Source organism: Blennius ocellaris, assembly GCF_963422515.1.
Source record: "Blennius ocellaris genome assembly, chromosome: 8".
Classification (NCBI taxonomy): Eukaryota; Metazoa; Chordata; class Actinopteri; order Blenniiformes; family Blenniidae; genus Blennius; species Blennius ocellaris.
Genome location: NC_137657.1, coordinates 9,801,674 through 9,823,385, shown reverse-complemented (window position 1 = coordinate 9,823,385; position 21,712 = coordinate 9,801,674). Strand labels below are relative to the sequence as shown.

Sequence of the window (21,712 nt, the reverse complement as noted above, 5' to 3'; positions counted from 1 at the left end):
GGGATCTGATAGTAGTTAATTATTTATTGTTTCAGGATCTGCATTAGTTGCCACAATAGTGACAGCTAATCTTTCTGGGTGACGTCAAGTGACAGCAACTTCAAAAGACAAACGTTTAAAAAGAAAGAAAATAATCCAGTAAATGCATAATGTTGTCAAAGTCAATGAGTAACAACGTTAAATAGTTGCAAACACAATATCAACCATGATTTATCTTTTGTTAATGGTATTTGGTCTAAATGGAGCCGTTTTACGGAAGACGTAGGAGGCAGCCTCATGAAATTTCATCCCAAAACAAGGTTTTTCTTTTCTTTCTTTTTTTTTACCTTCTCTGGATTAGATTGGCGCTGCTGTTGGCGGTTGGTTCGAGCAACGCAACATCGCTCCGTTCATTCATCACCGCATAGCACTCTCTCTCCATTATTGTCATTCACACAAACAGATGAGCACACATGCATGACAGTAGTGCACCAGACTGACACGGTCCGAACCCCTTGTCAGACGCTTGGACTGGTCCACGGCTAACTCCATGGAGCTAGACAACATGGCGCCCTTCTTCTCCAGTTCTCTGGAGAGCCGTTGAAAATCATCTTTAAGGACAGTAATTGTCTTATTAGCCTTTTGAAGTATTAAAAAATGGTAAAAAAAAAAAAAAAAAAAAAATGGTAGGGGATACAGAGTTGAAGGTGAGGGAACCTGTCCGGGTTTGCAACCTCATCTCCTGCTGGTTCGGGCATAGGCTCTGCACCCTCAAGTCCGATTTAATGAGTCCAGAAAAATCAGATGAATCCAAAAAGAAAATGTTCTTGTTTGCTTCTAAGATATTCTTTAAAATGGGTGTAAGGGAAAAGGAAATGATACAAGACACATAGAGAGCTGAAGATGGCAAACAAAGCATAATTAATGACAAGTATGATGTCTGATGGTGTCAACAGATCTTTTATAAACGTGGTATTCCGAATTGGACTGAGCCACAGTTTCTGATAGAATCTGAACCAACTTCAGGAACAAGATCTGCACCTGCTCATATGGTGCAAATAAAAAAGAGGTTTTTTTATTTTATTTGTATGTACAGGACAGTGTGGAAAACAAAATATTAGAGATTTAGATGGACTATTCATGGACAGTTCACTCATTGTGGTACTGAGGCATCAGTAACATAGTCAATAAAAATAAGGATTGACTTTCATTGGATTCTGTTGATTCATCAACATATAGTTCATATGAAGGCTGTGTGTGTTGCAACAAAAAAAAGAAGAACCAGTTAAAGGAAGCAAACACAGGGACATACACACACACACTCATATGCATAACTTGGAAAGAAGTGACTCCAAAAGACCAACCAACAACTCAGCCCTGCACACACTGTCCTGATTCTGATGTCAAGGTGAGGAGATTTTAATTTAATTACTAGATTACAAACTTATTTTCATTATCATAGCTACTCAGATCAAGTTGATCTCTTCCGCTTGTCGACTGTGTGTATTAGCAGCAACCCAACATGGGGAAATTTGTCTGATAAAATCTTACTTACCGTGATTTTCCTTTTTCTAACAGATGAAGCTGCTCATTGTTCTGGCTATGGTGGCAGCAAGAGCTGCAAGTGTCGAAGGTATGTGTGTGTTTTAATTCACCCGGTCATAGTCAGCAATATCTTATAAAGATTTTTTAACAAAACACATTGTTGTATTTTATTAAACGTCTTTGAGTATTAACACTGTGAAAAGCAACAATCAAACCGGTGAGAAGGTTAATCAGAATGTCATGATTTCTGCTGACATTGTTTTATCTTCAGTTTGTTTTTCTTCAGAGGAGTGACGTGGCTTCACATGCAAGAGTATTTCTAGATGTTGAAACCACTTTTATACATCAATTCTTGTGTTAGTTATTTTCCCATCTATTTTAGAATAAATGTGATTTCAATACAAATTAAAATACTACATTACATATTTAAATTTTAAGCATAAACAAGGGGAGACCTTTTCGAAGCACGCTATCTGGGAGCTAAAATCACCCTCCTATATATTTAAAACCTTTTTGCTATAATGCAAAAACAACTGTTTCACTGACTAGGTACCTTTTCACATGCTATTACTAATTCTAACTCCAATAATTCTGTTATTTTGACTAAAAATAATATTCTTTTTCAGATCTTTTAGGTAAAATGTTCACATTCCCGGTGCAAAACAACAGAGCTCGTGTGAAGCTGACTACAACCGATCAACAATTCAGTGCTGTGACTGTCTGCCACAGGTAGCGTAACCCAATGTTGAGAGACAACAAGCTCACGTAAATCTCTTGACTGTCACCTATGTCATCCTAAGTCAACGTGTCATACTCCCAGATCGTTCATGGACCTTAAAAGAAACCACGTCCTGTTCTCATTGGCTACGAGCCAGACATCTAATGGCTTCCTGATATTCTGGGATGAAGCAAATCAGGAGATGGAGGCTCACGTCCTGGATCAGAAGTCTGAATTCAGAGGATGGGACTACAAGCCAAACATGTGGCACTCCATCTGTACCACATGGAGCTCAGCAACTGGACTGGTGCAGATATGGTTTAATGGAAACCCTTCCATTCGCAAATCTGGCCCCACCACAAACATTAGAGGGAATTCAATAATCCTACTTGGACAGGTATGGTTTCATTGCCTCACACTGTCTTGTCTGTCACCAGTTCCTGCTGATACAAAAGTTCATGATCAATGTACAAACTGTTTTGTGTCCCTCCCCGTTCCCCCACAGGAGCAGGATTCTCACGGCGGAGGCTTTGATAGCAAACAGGCTTTTGTTGGGATGATGTCAGACGTCAACATGTGGGACTACGTGCTTTCTTCCTGTGAGATTCAGAGATATGTTGATAACCTCAACTTCACTCCAGGCAATGCTCTGAACTGGAGGGCGCTGGACTACGTGATCACAGACAAGGTGCTGGTGGAGGAAAAAACCACATCATGTCACTACTAACCGTCAGTGTCTTGGAAAATCTCATTGTGCTTTTAATTCTCTGGCTTTCCACTGATGAGAAGTTGTCAAATGTCAGTAAATTATGTTTATTCCCTGCTTATCCAAGGATGAAATTTTGGTTTAGGCCTTTTTTTGTCCCATCTTGAAATCATACAAAGAATCTTTTTCTATTTACTCTATTTACAACAATTTTCACTCTGTAAAAATCAAAAACCTTAATTTTGCTTGCTTTATAACTGTATAATTTGCAGCGCTTTTATAATATTCAACCGCGTGAACTTGAATCAGCTGTTCATCATATGTATCAAAAAAAGTTGATTAAAACAAATAACATTGCCGACAAGAGGTGTGTTTTGTTTTCTTTTTTTTCATGTGATCTATTTTTCATCATCAACCCTTTTTTCCCCAAAGGATTATTTCCATATTTCACTGCTTGTACAGGGAAGACTTCTATGTCATAGAGCATAAAGCCACAACAGGAAGCAGTTTTCCAGCTGTTGGCCTTCAAAAGCTTATAAAACCTTTTTATCAAAGCTGTGGATCTGTGTGCTTGTTTTGTTTTTCTTCAACTGGAAAAGGGGGGTGGAAATCAGTTCAAGGAATCAGCATCAACAGCTCCAACATCACGACTCATTATAAACTGTGTAATTCACAATTTGGTTTGTTTAAACTGACTGCTAGAATTCATCACACAACATATTTACCAAATGCTGGAATTTAAACACAGACAGTGAGTTCATTCACAGACACAAGTGCAAAAACACTGACTGCAAACAAGAATGATGCATTATAACAACACCCATTGTTGTTTTTTCCAAACATGTCCAGGTGAGCCATTACTTCAGAAAAATACAGCCACATTTAATTTAACTTGCATTCAGTGCATTTATTTTCTTGTTAGTGTTTTCTCTGTTTGGTATACAATCCTCACCTGAGAAGATGTACCGTTTTAATGCTACCAGCAAATACCAAGACGCCCGTCTATAAACAGTGAAATCAAGATTCTCTGTGTTCTAAATGTTTTTACCCATGTTCTGTAAAAATGACAGTGTCGATGTTTTTTTGTATTTTTTTGTGAACCTCAGTTTTTAACCTGGCATGTTTTATAAAGCGATTGTTCAATCTTTCACTGTGAGAAACAAAACAACCCTCAGAGTAATTCCTGTCCTCCGGCCGGGCCTGGCAGTGCCGTCGCTCTTCCTGGTCTGGGGGGGGGCTGGTCTGGGGCTCGGCGGCTGGAGCCCTCTCTGTGCCGCCGGGGTTGGGGGGGTGGTGGTGGGGATGGCCCGCGGGGGTGCGGCGGGCTGCACTGCCGGGATCGGGGGGGGCTCCCTGCCCGCATGGCCTGGGGGCGCTGCACTGGCCGGTCCCGGCTTGGCGGCTCGGGTCGGGGCCTGGGGCTCTGCGCCCTTTATCCTTCTCTTGTGGGCCCCTCTGGCCTGGAGCTGGTGTTTGGCTCCTCTGGTATGATAAGATCATGGCGAGAATGAACACAAGGCAACCCCGACACCGATTGCAACGGCTAAGTGGAGTACCTTCAGAAAGTCTCCTGGAAACTGTGAATGCAACAGTTAGAGCGATCCCTACCACAACAATCATTGAAACCAATGAGTTGATATACACTTCAGCAGCAGTGATCCTAGAGATGCTTGGCTATAAGAGCAACCATGGGAGCCATGAGAAACAATACCCACCATGGAAAAGACGGTTGGAGGCTAACATCAAGGCAGCACGGAGAGAAGTGAGTCAACTGACAGAGGCCCAGAGAGGTGCAATGAAAAGACCGTTACCCAAGAGGTACACCCAGATGCCCATACCTTAAGCACTCAAAATTGCCAAACAAAGGCTCCAAGGCTTGGCCAGCCGCCTAAAGAGGTACACGAAAGACAATGAAGTCAGGCGAATGAACAGGCTGTTCGCAACGCAACCTGTGAAAGTGTACGCTCGGTGGCAGGGTAATAACAGCAGAGCAGACCCACCAAGGCTGGAAACCGAAAGGTACTGGAAGAGCATATGGGAAAAGGAGGCAACACATAACATCAGTGCTCAATGGCTGGTGTCTCTGAGAGAGGAGCACAGCAACATCCCTGAACAGAATCCAGCTACCATCACAGCGGCAGACATCCAAGAAAGAGTCTCAGGTATGAAAAACTGGACAGCACCAGACCCTGACATGATCCAGGCCTACTGGCTAAAGAAACTCATAGCTCTCCATGAGCGCCTCCATGAGCGCCTCCATGAGCACAAATGAACCAGCTGCTCAGAGATGGGACTCACCCAGAATGGCTAGCCGAAGGGCGAACAATCCTGATCCTGAAGGATCCCACCAAAGGTGCAGTCCCATCCAACTATCGGCCAATAACCTGTCTCTCCACAACATGGAAGCTCATGTCAGACATCCTCGCGGCTAAGATAAGCGGGCACATGGATCAATACATGAGCAAAGCACAGAAGGGCATTGGTAGAGATACCAGAGGAGCCAAACACCAGCTCCTAGTTGACAGAACAGTCGCCCAAGACTGCAGATCCCATTATACCAACCTGTGCACTGCCTGGATTGATTACAAGAAAGCCTACGACTCAACGCCACACACATGGATCACTGAATGCTTGGAGCTGTACAACATCAACAGGGCTCTAAGAGCGTTTGTTGCAAACTCGATGAGGTTGTGTAAAACCACCCTTGAGGCCAATGGTAAGCCACTTGCACAAGTGTCCATCAAATGTGGCATATACCAAGGTGATGCTCTGTCCCCACTGCTGTTCTGCATAGGTCTGAACCCCCTAAGCCAAATAATCAACAAGACTGGCTATGGATACCGCCTCAGGAACGGGGCCACGATCAGTCACCTCCTCTACATGGATGACATCAAGCTGTACGCCAAGAGCGAACGGGACATAGACTCCCTGATCCACACCACCAGGATCTACAGCAATGACATTGGGATGTCATTCTGGCTTGAGAAATGTAGTAGGATGGTGACAAAGCGAGGCAAGGTAGTCCACACTGAAGGGGTCTCACTCCCAGAAGGAACAATAGCAGACATTGAGGACAGATACAAGTACCTGGGAATACCACAGGCAAATGGCAACCTTGAACAGGCAACAAGGAAAGCGGCAACGGCCAAATACCTCCAGCAAGTGAGACAAGTCCTAAGAAGCCAGCTCAATGGCAAGAACAAGTCCAGGGCAATAAACAGCTACACCCTGCCAGTGATCAGATACCCTGCGGGTATAATAAGGTGGCCAAAGGAAGAGATACAGACCACACATGTTAAAACACGAAAGCTCCTCACCATGAATGGTGGGTTTCATTCCAAATCCAGCACCTTGAGACTGTATGCTAGCCGTAAGGAAGGAGGCCGAGGACTAGTGAGCGTGAGAGCCACTATCGAGGATGGAACATCCAAGCTCCATACGTACATCAAGGACAGGGCTCCAACAGATGACATACTCAACGGAAGTCTCAGACAATGGCGAGATGAGGAGGTGCTGGAAGAGGGACCATCATGGGAGGACAAGCCCCTACATGGGATGTACCACCGGAACTTAACTGAAGTGGCTGATCTCAAGAAGTCCTACCAATGGCTAGAGAGGGCTGGCCTACAGGACAGCACAGAGGCCCTCATCCTGGCTGCACAGGAGCAGGCTCTGAGCACCAGAGCGACAGAAGCCCCGATCTACCACACCAGACCAGACCCACGGTGTAGACTGTGCAAAGAGGCACCTGAGACAATCCAGCACATAACTGCAGGGTGCAAGATGCTGGCTGGGAAAGCATACATGGAACGCCATAACCAAGTGGCTGGCATAGTGTACCGAAACATCTGTGCGGAGTATGGGCTGGAAACCCCAAGGTCACAGTGGGAGACACCCCCAAAGGTGGTGGAGAATGACTGAGCAAAGATCCTGTGGGACTTCCAGATACAGACAGACAGGATGGTAATGGCGAACCAACCAGACATTGTGGTGTTTGATAAAGGGCAGAGGAAAGCCGTGGTGGTGGATGTAGCAATACCAAGCGATGGTAACATCAGAAAGAAGGAACATGAGAAACTTGAGAAATACCAAGGGCTCAGAGAGGAGCTGGAGAGGGCTTTGGAGGTGAAGGTGACAGTAGTGCCTGTGGTAATCGGAGCACTCGGGGCAGCAACCCCCAAACTGGAGGAGTGGCTACAGCAGATCTCTGGAACAACCTCGGACATCTCAGTCCAGAAAAGTGCAGTACTTGGAACAGCAAAGATACTGCGTAGGACCCTCAAGCTCCCAGGCCTCTGGTAGAGGACCCGAGTTTGGAATAGAAAATCAGGTGACCGCCCGCGGAGGGCGAGAGTGGAATTTTTTATTTTTTTTTATGTAGCACTCACAAGGGTATTGTATGTATCTTCCCACCAAGTCTATCTCTGTCTTTCCTATCCTATCCTCTCCTCTATCCTTTCACCCCAACCGGTCCGCAGAATGCCGGCACCTCTGAGTCTGGTTTCTGCAAAGGTTTCTCCCTGTTGGGGGGGGGGGGGGGTGGTTCCTTTCCACAGTCGCAAACAAACCTGCTTGCTCATGTGGATCTGTTGGGTTTTTCTATTTTCTCTGTAAAAGCACATTGGAATGACTGTAATGTATTTAAAAATGTCTTTTTTTTTTATTAAAACAATAAAATAAAATAAAAAAAAAGAGTAATTCCTGTCATTGTTGGGTTTACATTGTTATCTGTGATGCAAAAACATATGTTAGTAGAGTCTGGATAAAGATCCTGTGACTACAGAATCATCTACAAATTAAAATTCAATCATCAACTGGTGTCAAACATGAGGTGTTTATTCCACCTTTTCCATAGAAACAATGATTGTCACAGGAAACAAAATAAATTGAATTTGAGATCAAAAATGCGATTCCTGCAAAGACATGTAAAGAGGGGCAAGCTTTTTTTGATTTTGCATGTCCAAAGTCTATGTGATCCCAAGTTCAACTGTTTAGATCTTGGAGAGGAAGCTCAACAACCAACTGAGGATATGGTTTGTGCTGCCAAAGAGTCTGAGCAGCATTGCTCTCCATGGACAAAACAACAAACTGAAACCGAATTCAGGGTTATCAGAGCAAGAGATGTTGTGCAGTAAAGTAACTCAAGGGATCTGATAGTAGTTAATTATTTATTGTTTCAGGATCTGCATTAGTTGCCACAATAGTGACAGCTAATCTTTCTGGGTGACGTCAAGTGACAGCAACTTCAAAAGACAAACGTTTAAAAATAAAAAAAATAATCCAGTAAATGCATAATGTTGTCAAAGTCAATGAGTAACAACGTTAAATAGTTGCAAACACAATATCAACCATGATTTATCTTTTGTTAATGGTATTTGGTCTAAATGGAGCCGTTTTACGGAAGACGTAGGAGGCAGCCTCATGAAATTTCATCCCAAAACAAGGTTTTTCTTTTCTTTCTTTTTTTTTTACCTTCTCTGGATTAGATTGGCGCTGCTGTTGGCGGTTGGTTCGAGCAACGCAACATCGCTCCGTTCATTCATCACCGCATAGCACTCTCTCTCCATTATTGTCATTCACACAAACAGATGAGCACACATGCATGACAGTAGTGCACCAGACTGACACGGTCCGAACCCCTTGTCAGACGCTTGGACTGGTCCACGGCTAACTCCATGGAGCTAGACAACATGGCGCCCTTCTTCTCCAGTTCTGTGGAGAGCCGTTGAATATCATCTTTAAGGACAGTATTTGTCTTATTAGCCTTTTGAAGTATTAAAAAATGGTAAAAAAAAAAAAAAAAAAAATGGTAGGGGATACAGAGTTGAAGGTGAGGGAACCTGTCCGGGTTTGCAACCTCATCTCCTGCTGGTTCGGGCATAGGCTCTGCACCCTCAAGTCCAATTTAATGAGTCCAGAAAAATCAGATGAATCCAAAAAAAATGTTCTTGTCTGCTTCTAAGATATTCTTTAAAATGGGTGTAAGGGAAAAGGAAATGATACAAGACACACAGAGAGCTTAAGATGGCAAACAAAGCATAATGTCACGGGTAGCGGACAGGACCCAAGTGCAGGACTCCGAGGCAGGCTGAGTTCAATCAAGTCTTTATTTAAAAGGACTGTACAGACCGACGTGAGATGCAGGTTGCTCCTCAACCTGAGGTGCACAGCAGACCCGGACTCCAGACAGCGAGCAGGACGGACGAGACATCAATGACTAACAGACCAACAGAGACACACATACAGACAGGACATATATAGCTGTAGGGATTTCTTACCTCATAAGGATCGCTATTTATGTTTTGGTTGGCTATCGATAGTGATTAATAATTATCAAAGATAGTTATTAATAATGTTATTGAAATTTAATCTGATCTGTATCAGATACCTCGGAGCACCACCTGTCTTAACAGGAAATGATAGCCAATTCCGTTATATCAGTCTCACAAGATGTACTAAAAAGTTAATCAGGAATTTGAATTAATAGTTAAATTAATTACAGTTACCAGAATTAACAGTAAAGCTTGAAGGATTTTGGAGTTCTTGACACAGAAGAGGTCGACATTTCATTCACCTTTGTGCGCATTAATAAAACAGCAAGTATGATTCCAAAAATTATATTTATTTACAATGAAAACAAATAAAACACAGATTCTAACTACCTATATACAGCTCGGTGGGTGTAGGTGTGTGTGTGGAGAGAGAAAGCGAGAGAGAGGTGGAGGGAGTGTGCGTGTGAGACGTGTGATGGAACTACAAAACAAGATGGCGGATCACAAGAAACTACACTCAAAATGGAGGTTATCAGAGAGCAGGAAGTCTGCCATAGGTCTCGACCATGTGCGGGGAACAATGGAACATGGAAGCTAGCCTTAGCATCTGCTTCTGGTGTGTCTCTGCTAAAGGACCATTTCTAGAATGGGTTTATGTGTATGCGACTTGCTCTGTAAAACGTCAGGAGTCGTCAGATGGTGTTCGGTTATGGTGTGATGTTGTCTTTGATGGGATATGTGTAGGATTGTGAGTTAAGTTAGTAAAGCAAAGATTAGCATGCAGACCCTGTGTCTGTGGCAGAGTGGTTAAGTTGACGGCTCCTAATATCATTATCAAAAGAACGCAATCACTGTAACAGAATCAACACATCTTCATAAAGTTAAACAGTTCTATGCATAGCATCAGGTTTAACTAGTCTCAGGTAATGACCAGTTGTTACCACTTCCTTGAAGGAGTTCGGTTGTTGTCCTTGCTGGAGAGAAGCTGGTGTCTTCTCTGGTAGTTAGCACCTCCTGCTAACTGTGGTTGCTGGTTCTGCAGGCTGAGGAGAGGAAGATGAAGTTGATGTTTCAGGAGCGGTCCTTCTTTGCAGCTCCTGGTTGTTCCCTTTGTTCAGACTGAGGAGCTGGTCGCTCAGGTCTGTGATGGTTTTCCTGCTGGTTGAGGAAAACACAAAGAAGTTCTGTGAGGCGTCGTTTCCCTGGTCCTGTCCTGGAGGAACCGATTGGTTTCCCTGGAGAGCAGACTCTGGGCGCTGGTCTCTGGATCAGGGGAAGGTCTGACCCTCGTGGTCGGGTCAGCAGAGGAGTCGAGGAGTGAAGGCCCCTGCTTGCAGGCCTCTCGTGTTAGCTGTCTGCTAACGCTGGGTGAGCTGAGCTGCTGGGGAGCAGCTCTTCAGCAATCCTCCTACTTCGGGTCCAGGGGTGATGACAGAAACTGGTTACAGGTGTGGAACAGACCGCCCAGACATGTGGCCCGTCCACTCTTAAAGGGAGATCCCCAGCCTAATCCCTGACGCATAATTAATGACAAGTATGACATCTGATGGCGTCAACAGATCTTTTATAAACGGGGTAATCCGAACTGGACTGAGCCACAGTTTCTGATAGAATCTGAACCAACTTCAGGAACAAGCATATGGTGCATTTGGTGCAACATTTGCACCATATGCACCTGCTCATCTGGTGCAAATAAAAAAGAGGTTTTTTTTGTATTTGTATGTACAGGACAGTGTGGAAAACAAAATATTAGCGATTTAGATGGACTATTCATGGACAGTTCACTCATTGTGGTACTGAGGCCTCAGTACATCGTCAATAAAAATAAGGATTGACTTTTACTGGTTTCTGTTGATTCATCAACATATAGTGCATGTGAAGGCTGTGTGTGTTGCAACAAAAAAAAGAAGAACCAGTTAAAGGAAGGAAACACACACACATATGCATAACTTGGAAAGAAGTGACTACATAAGACCAAACAACAACTCAGCCCTGCACACACTGTCCTGATTCTGATGTCAAGGTGAGGAGATTTTAACTTGATTACTAGATTACAAGTTTATTTTCATTATCATTGCCACTCAGATCTAGTTGATCTCTACCGCTTGTCGACTGTGTGTATTAGCAGCAACCCAACATGGGGAAATTTGTCTGATAAAATCTTACTTACCGTGATTTTCCTTTTTCTAACAGATGAAGCTGCTCATTGTTCTGGCTATGCTGGCAGCAAGAGCTGCAAGTGTTGAAGGTATGCGCATGTTTTAATTCACCCGGTCATAGTCAGCAATATCTTTTAAAGATTTGTTAACTAAACACATTGTTGTATTTTATTAAACGTCTTTGAGTATTAACACTGTGAAAAGCAACAATCAAACCGGTGAGAAGGTTAATCAGAATGTCATGATTTCTGCTGACATTGTTTTATCTTCAGTTTGTTTTTCTTCAGAGGAGTGACGTGGCTTCACATGCAAGAGTATTTCTAGATGTTGAAACCACTTTTATACATCGATTCTTGTGTTAGTTATTTTCCCATCTATTTTAGAATAAATGGGATTTCAATACAAATTAAAATACTACATTACAAATTTTAATTTTAAGCATAAACAAGGGGAGACCTTTTCAAAGCACGCTATCTGGGAGTTAAAATCACCCTCCTAAATATTTAAACCCTTTTTGCTATAGTGCAAAACAACTGTTTCACTGACTAAGTAACTTTTCACATGCTATTACTAATTCTAACTCAAATAATTCTGTTATTTTGATTATAAATATTATTCTTTTTCAGATCTTTCAGGTAAAATGTTCACATTCCCGGTGCAAAACAACAGAGCTCGTGTGAAGCTGACTACAACCAATCAACAATTCAGTGCTGTGACTGTCTGCCACAGGTAGCGTAACCCAATGTTGAGACACAACAAGCTCACGTAAATCTCTTGACTGTCACCTATGTCATACCAAATCAACATGTCATACTCGCAGAGCCTTCACGGACCTTAAAAGAGACCACGTCCTGTTCTCATTGGCTACGAGCCAGACATCTAATGGCTTCCTGATATTCTGGGATGAAGCAAATAAGGAGATGGAGGCTCACGTCCTGGATCAGAAGTCTGAATTCAGAGGATGGGACTACAAGCCAAACATGTGGCACTCCATCTGTACCACATGGAGCTCAGCAACTGGACTGGTGCAGATGTGGTTTAATGGAAACCCTTCCATTCGCAAATCTGGCCCCACCACAAACATTAGTGGTAATACTGTAATCCTTATTGGACAGGTATGGTTTCATTGTGTCACACTGTCTTGTCTGTCACCAGTTCCTGCTGATACAAAAGCTCATGATCAATGTACAAACTGTTTTGTGTCCCTCTCCGTTCCCCCACAGGAGCAGGATTCTCACGGCGGAGGCTTTGATAGCAACCAGGCTTTCGTTGGGATGATGTCAGACGTCAACATGTGGGACCACGTGCTTTCTTCCTGTGAGATTCAGAGATACTTTGATGACCTCAACTTCACTCCAGGCAATGCTCTGAACTGGAGGGCGCTGGACTACGTGATCACAGACAAAGTGCTGGTGGAGGAAAAAACCACATCATGTCACTAATAACCGTCAGTGTCTTGGAAAATCTTTTTTTTTTTCCATCCCGCAATCACATGAAGAATCGTTCTTTTATTTACTCTATTTACAACATTTTTCACTCTGAAACATAAATGTTGGTTGCTTTAAAACTGCATAATGTACAGTGCTTTCATAATACTGCAACTCTGTGAACTATAATCAGCTGTTCATCATATGTATTAAAAAAGTTGATTAAAACAAATAACATTGCAGACAAGAGGTTTTTGTTTTCTTTTTTTATGGAATCTACTTATTGTCATCAGCCCTCCTTTTCCCAAAGGATTATTTCCATGAAGATATTTCACTGCTTGTATAGGGAAGACTTCAATGCTAGCCATTGACCTTCAAATGTTTATACAACCTTATTATGAAAGCTGTGCATCTGCGTGCTTGTTTATTTCCAACTGGGATAAACAAAACAAAACAAAACCAAAAAAAACTACAGTTATAATTTAAGGCTGGCTTTAAAAAAAATATGAACATATTCACATGTATCTCTCCCTGTTTTTTGGACAGTGACGTTTTGTTTTTGACATGAACTGAAAACAATATCCTCAATTCGATGACTGTTGTTGCACCCGTGTATACCCACACTTAGGATATTAGCACACGGTTTAAGTTTCTCCATGTTTCATCACTCTCCCTGGTGCTTTGATGATAAATCACACTCGCACTCCCACACGGACCTTTGATTGTTCATTCCAGTCATTCTTCGCTGACAGATGCTGCCACTCTCTCAGTCAGTAAAACAACTCATCCCTCTCTTATGAATTTACACTCCGTGATGAGGAAGGTTGCAGCGATTCCAGAAACCACTGGTGAACATGTTTGCTTGTGTTTAATTTAACAAGATGAAACAAAGATGATCTTTTAAATCGACAACAAAGACAGGTTGTTTTTTTTTGTCTTGGATCTGCTCTAATTGTCTGTTTATCCTTAAATTACATCACAATAAATCACATTTGAATCAGCATTATTATTGGTAAACAAGTCCAAGGGGCAAAGTCAGGGGTTGGCTGTCTGATAACAAGTCACACTCAGGGCTGTAGCTACCATTGAGGACACCGAGGTCTTGACCTCTGTATTTTTCCAATGTGTATGTAATTAGAAGTAGTTAAAACAATGCTTTGGAACGTCAATTCAAACACTCATATTCACAACATGTATTGAAATCACTTGTTCTAAATGTTTACATTTTAATTAAATGTTGGTCTTCATTTCAGTCGCTACTTGGGATAATGAGTGGTGAACCTCAGTATTTCTGAAACTCTGGCTACGGCCCTGGTCACACTGGCTGGTCATTCTTTGCAGCCTCTCAAGCTGAAAAAAAACTAGTCTCTCTAATATAATCCAAACTTCATTATGAGCGGGACCACGTTGGGTCTTGTGCTGTAGCCATGTTAGAGGTTCGTCTTCATAGGCAGTTAAATTGTGTCCCTGAAGAAGCGAGCCGCTCTTGAAGTTGTACCAGACTGGAGTTTTTTTTGAAAGGAAGAAGCTCATGAGACCACACTGACCCACAGAGGGCTTGTCTTTTCCTCAACATCTTGGCTCATATCTCCTTTTTTCTTTTTTTTCTTTTTTTTTTTGCAAGCTAGTAGCATTTGTGCTGCAGGAGGCAACGCGCAGAAATACCATCAGGAAAATGGTTGGATCAGCAACAGCGGCTCCAACAACACGACTCATCATAAACTGATTGTGTAATTCACAGTTTGGTTTGTTTAAGCCAACTGCTAGAATTCATCACACAACATCTTTACCAAATCCTGCAATTTAAACACAGACAGTGGGTTCATTCACAGACACAAGTGCAAAAACATTGACTGCAAACAAGAATGATGCATTATAACAACACCCACTGTTGTTTTCTCCAAACATGTCGAGGTGAGTTTATTCTGAAAAATACAGCCACATTTAATTTAACTTGCATTCAGTGCATTTATTTTCTTGTTAGTGTTTTCTCTGTTTGATGTACAATCCTCACCTGAGAAGATGTACTGTTTTAATGTACACGCAAAGACCAAGAGACCCGTCTATAAACATTTAAATCAAGATTCTTCATGTTCTAAATGTTTTTTTTAACCATGTTCTGTAGAAATGATTTTGTCAACATTTTTGTCAAGTCAAATAAAATGATGCTATGAGTTAAAGGAAATAAGTTGAAATCCTGTCAGTGTGTTGCATCATATGCATCACAGGAACTACAGCAATGCAATATATGACTACTATTATGAAATAAATAACACAGTTGCCACAGTTATAGTTCCAGTAAACTCATCACTTATTTCAATCTCTGTATTCTGCTCAGTGAGTTTTTGATTGTCTCCACATTTCCTGGAATGTATCATTGACCTCCATTGAAAATATTGGCTTACCTTCATAGGAGCTTAATGTTGATTTTACAAAATAAAATATCCATTTCCTAAACCTAAGTCCTGTGCTTAAATGAAGAAGTGAAACCAGACAGATACAAAAATGAAATGAAATCTCTGTTGTTTTGGAATTGCAAGAATTTTTTTTCGAAACATCTACAATAGCTTGTTGTTGAAATTCTGTTTTTTTTCCATGCCTGTTTTTTTTGGGGGGGGGTTTTACTAATCGCTTCCGATTGGTATTTTTCTGCATATTTATATATTTGAAGTCTAACCAAATGTTTTTTTTTTGTGCTTGTCTGTAAACTTGAATTGTGTTTCATAATTTCTGTAGCTACAAGTGTTGTTAATAATAAATAGGATTTCAGAGAAACACTTCACTCACGATATTTCAGAAATGCGTGAATATATTTACTCTGGCAGCTTGAGTTGTTAAAACAGAAGCTTTGAGAAGAACATTCAATCTTTTAAACTCGTGATAATGCTCTAAATATCATTGCATACACAGTCACATGCGCCACAGCTAAACAATTTTACATGCTTGTCATGAACTATTAAATTGTTCTTGCACTGGTCGGTGTCCAATTGCTCATTTCACACGTGGATACTCTGTGCATTCTTCATGAAATTTGCATCCCTACCTGCACAGTTTCTTTTTTTCCATTGTCCATATACAGAAGGAGATCTTCATAGCGATATAGCAGGACACACGTAACCTTATTACTTTGACGCCAGTGTGTGAAATTACACATGGGTGGAAACAATGCATCTAAGCTTTCTTGTTCTTGTACGTCATGATTCCGTCTCATGGCATTACTGGAATACTTTATTACAATTATACATTAGTGTGCGCACACACACACACACACACACACACACACACACACACACACACACACACACACACACACACACACACACACACACACACACACACACACACACACACACACACACACACACACACACACACACACACACACACACACACACATATTTGTAATGCACTTGTAAATTGTCAACAGTCACAGCGGCTCTTTGATAATGGGAGAAGAAGAATACAGTACAATGGTGAGTGAGCAGTTGAGAATTAGGTGCGCAGCTACTAATGTCAGATGCTAAGAAACAGAATGTCTCTCCAACTACTGTAAATTATCTTCCCTCAGCAAAGGAAAAAACAAAACAAAACAAAAAAACCCAAAAGACAGCATTGCATATTTTCTACTATAGAACCAGTCTCCATCATGAAGACAGCTGCTCCCACCTCCTCTTTTTCCCTTCCATGCAGCTCCATCATTTGATTAATTTTTGAGTTATACATGCTGAGATCTCCTGATGTTCAATATACACTGAGTCACATGGTTACCCAGCTGCTCCTCACACTGAGGGTGCACAGCTTATTGTTGCTATTTTGTAGAGTCTTATGTTACATCCATTTGTGTACTGTGCAAAGCAAATGCAAAAAAATAGGTTTGAGGATCTATGAGCACTACAGTTGTTTTTTTTACAGAGCAATATCTATATATAATTAGTTTTCATAAATACAGGATGTCCTTATCAACACATTCCTCCCTGACTGTACATATTGGCCCTTAAAAAAATGGCTCCAGAGTAAACATGCTCAACACCACTAAGTATAAAAAATGACATTAACATTTCATTTTCCCAATGAAGCTATTATCAATGCTTCAACTCAGACAGAGAACTTAACAGCGGATGTAAACAATGCACGTAGAGAAAGACAGCTCACTTATTAACATTAGGAGAGTGAGTGTGTTAGTTTTTTCTCAATGGATTTTGATATGTGTATTAAAAAAAATGAACAGTTTCAGGATATGGTCATATTTCTTGTGGATTTTTTGAGTTGTTGGTATTTATAGGTGATTATGTTTATACTTTACTTGTGAAATACCAGCCGATAGACCCACATGGAGTGAAATTAGATTGTATATCACTTCTTAATACCGGTAAGTTTGAGACCATAGAAGTAGGCATTCCAAGTCCTGCTCCAACACTCCTGAATTTATTGAACGTATTAGAATGAAGAGCTGCAGAAAGCCTGATAATGAGCCACTGCTTATGAGCAGGTGTGTTGACGCAAAAGCACCTTGAAGCCGTACCGGAATGATACCAGGAGTGCCCAGCTCATTGAGCTTCCTACTTCCCTGTTGAAAGGTCAGGACGTTTTTAGTTTGGTTAACCAGATAATTTCTGACAAACATACACGCCCTCATGAGCCGGCAATTTTCACCTCGTTGAGACGATCAGGTGACAACAGGCTTTATTGTTTCCTCAAAACTGGTTATTCAAACTGCTGTCATAATAACATCACACCCAAAGAACCTAAACTATTCAGGACACGTCAATTACTGTATCCACACAAAGATCCTGTTTCAGATGTCTAAAGCCCTTTTTCTTTTTCTTTTTTTTACATGCGTTCTTTGAATCCCGGACACTAAAGTTAACGCTCACAAAAAGTTATTGCCTTGTTTCTTTCCTCCAATTGTAATTCCCTCTTCAGATCTAAACTCCGTTTCAAAGCTTCAAGTGTGAAAACAGATCTTCAAAGTCGACTTCATTCTGGTGTGTTGCTTTAATTCTCTCTCGCTGTCTGGCCCACCAAGTGTATCTTCCTCCTGTCTAGAAGTCAAACTCAGAGAGTTTTTCCCTGCTGAGTTGAGTGTGCTCTGTCTCGTCGTCTCGATCTGATCCCTCTCCAGGGTTCATCCCTCTGGCTGATCTGATGCCTTCTCTGTGAAACATTCATATCACATAAGTCTTGCACAGATGGGGAAGAAAAAAAAAGATGTGATAGTACAACTAGACCACTGATATTAGTGACACCAGCTGAACAACATAATAAAACATTATCAGAGCTTTACAGTTGTTCATATTATTCATATAAAAAAATACTCCTTGAAATTCAAAGATCAAAAAGCTTCAGCCAAACACAGTGTTATCTCTCTATGCTATGGTAACAGCCCCATCGGTCCGTCCATGTCTCTATTTACCAAACCCTGGCTCACGATGGGGTTTTTCTTGATCGTGAAAACAAATTTGCGTTCCTCGATGTGCCAACTACCATTGCTAAAACAGTGTAAGTCATGTTTTGCACCACTGAGGCGGGTGAGGATTGTGTTTAATGGATTACAAAATGCCGTGAAGAAGCAGATGTTGAGGAGGTCAACATAACCAAGGGGGTGCATGTCCAACCTGATATTAATGTTGTCGGTGGAAATAGAAGCAGTCATGTGCAGCCTCTTCCTAACGAGAAGGGAATACATCAGCCAGGAAAAAACAAGATGGAGAAATATATACAGTATTTATTTATCCTCTATACCGTTTATACAACTTATAGGGTCATGTCGGACTGGAGCCAATTCCTCCAGGCAATTTCAAATGATGCAGATGTGCATTGTATATTTCATTTCATTTCATTTCATTTTATTTATTCTTTTTTCAAGGTAATGCAACCTAAAATAAAGCAACAATCCAACAAAAAACAAACAAACAATACATTCCATGAAAAGAAGAACAGGAGTTGGATGAAGAAAAAAAATCTTATAAACTCCAACCCCATTCTTGAAGAAAAACGTACAAACTAGATGGCCTAACCGATGTAAAAAAATTAATATTTTTATTAATATTAATATTAATCGATCTACTTATATAAAACTACGGAGGGGCATTAGTGGCAGCTTTTCCACCTATAGGTTCCACACAAGATTAATTGGTGCCAGTGACTCAAGTTGCTTTGGAATCTGTTCAATCTGTTTCTGTTTACAAGGAAGTTTGATGTTTTTCTTGAAGCACAATTGAATTGTTCCCACATAGAAACACACAATAGGAGCCATTGTAACAAGGAAGAAGCAAAAGTCACAAATCCGGTTCACTGTTGCCACAGCATATTGGACTGCGATGAATTTTTTTTATTATACCAAATAAAATAAAAGCACAATAGTAATATATGATTCAACATATGCATGAACTGAATCTTTTAATGGAGATTAATACGGTAAACAAACTGATAGCTGTTTATATTGAGACAATTATTAAGCTGTTACTAACTTTCAGAAGTTTATGTTTAAATATGCAGACAAGAAAAAATGCTGCATTTATTTTGAATTTTGTTTTCGCTTTTGGATGTCTGCTTTTGTAACTCCATAAATATCTATACAGCGAGGGGCATTGTTACCTAATTTCAGGGGGAAAAGAAGGAACGTTGGAGGCATGTGCAGCAAACTTTAAAATGGTGTAAAAGTCAGGTTATGAATGGCACATGAAACCTGGAAAAAGACTACAGAGAAATGAAACTGAAAAGTTGGTGCACTGAGGTGTTATTATTGAGAGTTTGGTCTCACAGTATAAGAAAAAAAAGTGTTGTTTAATATATATATATTACCATATAAAATACTCAAATTCTGAATTATAAATCTTCACCTTCATAGCAGTCAGATTTATTCACATCAGGAAATAAGTAATAATGTACAGAAAGGTTTGTGCACACATCACAAGCTGATTTATGCAACACAGCATACAGTACTTTATTACTGCTTGGTGTTTTTTGTTTTACTTTTGTGAGGGTTGTTTCCATTGTACATAGGATATGTGTGCTGATGTTTGATCAAATTAGACTAATCTATAGATTTGTAACAAAAAGAACCATAAAAACATCAAAATGTGTATTTTCAAAATGTCTTTGATACACTAAAAGTCAGTGTGAGATATAATCCAACACAAAACCTCAAAACTGACCCATGCTTGAAAAAGTCAGGTTATAGGACTTAAAACAAACTTCATCTGGACTGACTTCATTATGAGAAGTTGTGTTTATGAGTCACAAGAGCTGGATTCTCACTCTCATGGATCTCCACAGTCTTTATTATATATTTTTTTATTATATATCGTTGATTCTCAGTTTCAGTTGGTTTCCTGTGTGATCTAATATGTTTGGAGAGCAGCATGATACATGTAATCCCACATAGTTTACGCAATGGAATGACAACAGAAAGCTCAAACAGGCTAAAAGCTGCTGCAGAGTTGATTGTTAGGTTCTCTCCAAAACTCAAAAAAGTCTCAATAAAATAAGACCCAAAAGGTTATTATGTAAGTTGTACTTTCTGTTATCATTGCAATGCATGAATGGTGTTCACAAGGAACTATCTTGCATGTCTGAAGCTACTATTGTTCTCACAGTGAAACACACATTTGCAATTATGAGGAAGCAGCGAGGGTATAAAACCTCCAGTTCTTGTTCATTTTTGCTGCAACACCCTGAGCCCAACGCAAAGGTAAGATCACGGCATGACCATCGGTGCAGAATAAAGTGTATCATGGTGACTGCAAGTGCTTTCACAGCTTTACTTTCTCTGAAGTTGAAATCCTCAGGAAAAGACTAGCACTATTGATAGCAACTTAATGGCAGTTTTTCTAATTAAAACGGAGCACTTTCCTCTGTTCACTTTGTATCAGATGGCATTGTTGCTTCTGTTCGTGATGCTGACAGCCTGCGCTGCGATCCCTCAAGGTAAAATATTCTTCATTTAACTGTGAGAAAATGTTCCAATTAAAAAACAGCCCAGCAAAACAAATATTTCTGAAATACATTTCTGAAAGAAATATGTAAGAAATAATTATCACCTATGCATACATGGTGCTTTAAATGACATCACACTTGCTTTTTTTTTTTTTTTTCATTTATTGTGCAGATCTTTCAGGACAAATGTTCACATTTCCGGAGAAAACTAATACAACAAGTGTGAGACTGAGTGCTTCCACACAGAGTTTCAGTGCTGTGACTGTCTGTCTCAGGTAGTGTGAAAACTACAGGATGCACAAATAAAACCACCATGCAGCATGCACCGTTTATTACATTTAGATATTTATTTACTTTTATCCCTCCAGGTTCATTACAGACCTCAGCAGATCCCACAGCCTGTTTTCTCTGGCTGCTCCCAATGCTCCCAATGCCTTCCAGATAAGAAATGATCCTCAAGCTTCTATGGTCGACGTCTTCGTCAATAATAGAGTGGTACGATTCAGGGGGGTGAACGTCATGGCGAATAGGTGGCACTCCATTTGTTCTGCTTGGGATGGCAACTCTGGACTGGTGAAGCTGTGGCTGGATAGCGAGTCCACAATCAGCAAGTTTGTCGGTGGAACCAACATCAGTGAGCCGGTCATTATCCTGGGACAGGTGTGGCGAGTCTTCCCCGGTATTCAACAATCAGTGAACTCATGTGTGGTTTTCTAAAAGCTCATCAAAACACTTTGTGATCAATACAGGACCAGGATTCTCTCGGCGGGCATTTTGACAAGCAGCAGAGTTTCGTTGGCATGCTGGCTGACGTCCACATGTGGGATTTCCTGCTTTCAGCCTGCGCGATCCAGGACTACATAGATGATCTGAATTTCACTCCCGGAAACGTGCTGAGCTGGAGGGCGCTAGAGTTCAATATGGTTGGCAGAGTGATGCTTGAAGACAAGATGTTGGCCTGCCGCTGA

At 41.0% G+C, this 21,712-nt stretch overlaps 3 protein-coding genes across 3 annotated transcripts; all 3 read left to right on the top strand.

Moving 5' to 3' along the window:
• Nucleotides 1-1,292: 1,292 nt before the first annotated feature.
• On the top strand, nucleotides 1,293-3,314 carry LOC308133485 (C-reactive protein-like). The gene is made up of 5 exons (XM_080500869.1): nucleotides 1,293-1,387; nucleotides 1,558-1,612; nucleotides 2,151-2,253; nucleotides 2,345-2,639; nucleotides 2,748-3,314. Exons 2-5 carry the CDS (start codon nucleotides 1,558-1,560, stop codon nucleotides 2,967-2,969), a joined length of 675 nt encoding a protein of 224 aa, XP_080356995.1. The 5' UTR covers nucleotides 1,293-1,387; the 3' UTR covers nucleotides 2,970-3,314.
• Nucleotides 3,315-11,196: 7,882 nt separating this feature from the next.
• Nucleotides 11,197-13,047, top strand: LOC308133018 (C-reactive protein-like). Its single transcript, XM_080500267.1, has 5 exons — nucleotides 11,197-11,243; nucleotides 11,414-11,468; nucleotides 12,006-12,108; nucleotides 12,200-12,494; nucleotides 12,603-13,047. Exons 2-5 carry the CDS (start codon nucleotides 11,414-11,416, stop codon nucleotides 12,819-12,821), a joined length of 672 nt encoding a protein of 223 aa, XP_080356393.1. The 5' UTR covers nucleotides 11,197-11,243; the 3' UTR covers nucleotides 12,822-13,047.
• Nucleotides 13,048-21,263: 8,216 nt separating this feature from the next.
• LOC308133815 (C-reactive protein-like) lies at nucleotides 21,264-21,712 on the top strand (the record flags this gene model as incomplete). Its single annotated transcript, XM_080501327.1, has 2 exons — nucleotides 21,264-21,404; nucleotides 21,494-21,712. 2 exons carry the CDS (start codon nucleotides 21,264-21,266, stop codon nucleotides 21,710-21,712), a joined length of 360 nt encoding a protein of 119 aa, XP_080357453.1.

What these genes read in the sequence shown, in the direction of transcription:
- LOC308133485 (XM_080500869.1), top strand. Translation starts at nt 1,558, where the DNA reads ATGAAGCTGCTCATTGTTCTGGCTATGGTGGCAGCAAGAGCTGCAAGT. An exon ending in GCTGTGACTGTCTGCCACAG is followed by an intron (nt 2,254 to 2,344) that starts GTAGCGTAACCC and finishes TCATACTCCCAG; the next exon opens with ATCGTTCATGGACCTTAAAA. An exon ending in CAATAATCCTACTTGGACAG is followed by an intron (nt 2,640 to 2,747) that starts GTATGGTTTCAT and finishes GTTCCCCCACAG; the next exon opens with GAGCAGGATTCTCACGGCGG.
- LOC308133018 (XM_080500267.1), top strand. Translation starts at nt 11,414, where the DNA reads ATGAAGCTGCTCATTGTTCTGGCTATGCTGGCAGCAAGAGCTGCAAGT. An exon ending in GCTGTGACTGTCTGCCACAG is followed by an intron (nt 12,109 to 12,199) that starts GTAGCGTAACCC and finishes TCATACTCGCAG; the next exon opens with AGCCTTCACGGACCTTAAAA. An exon ending in CTGTAATCCTTATTGGACAG is followed by an intron (nt 12,495 to 12,602) that starts GTATGGTTTCAT and finishes GTTCCCCCACAG; the next exon opens with GAGCAGGATTCTCACGGCGG.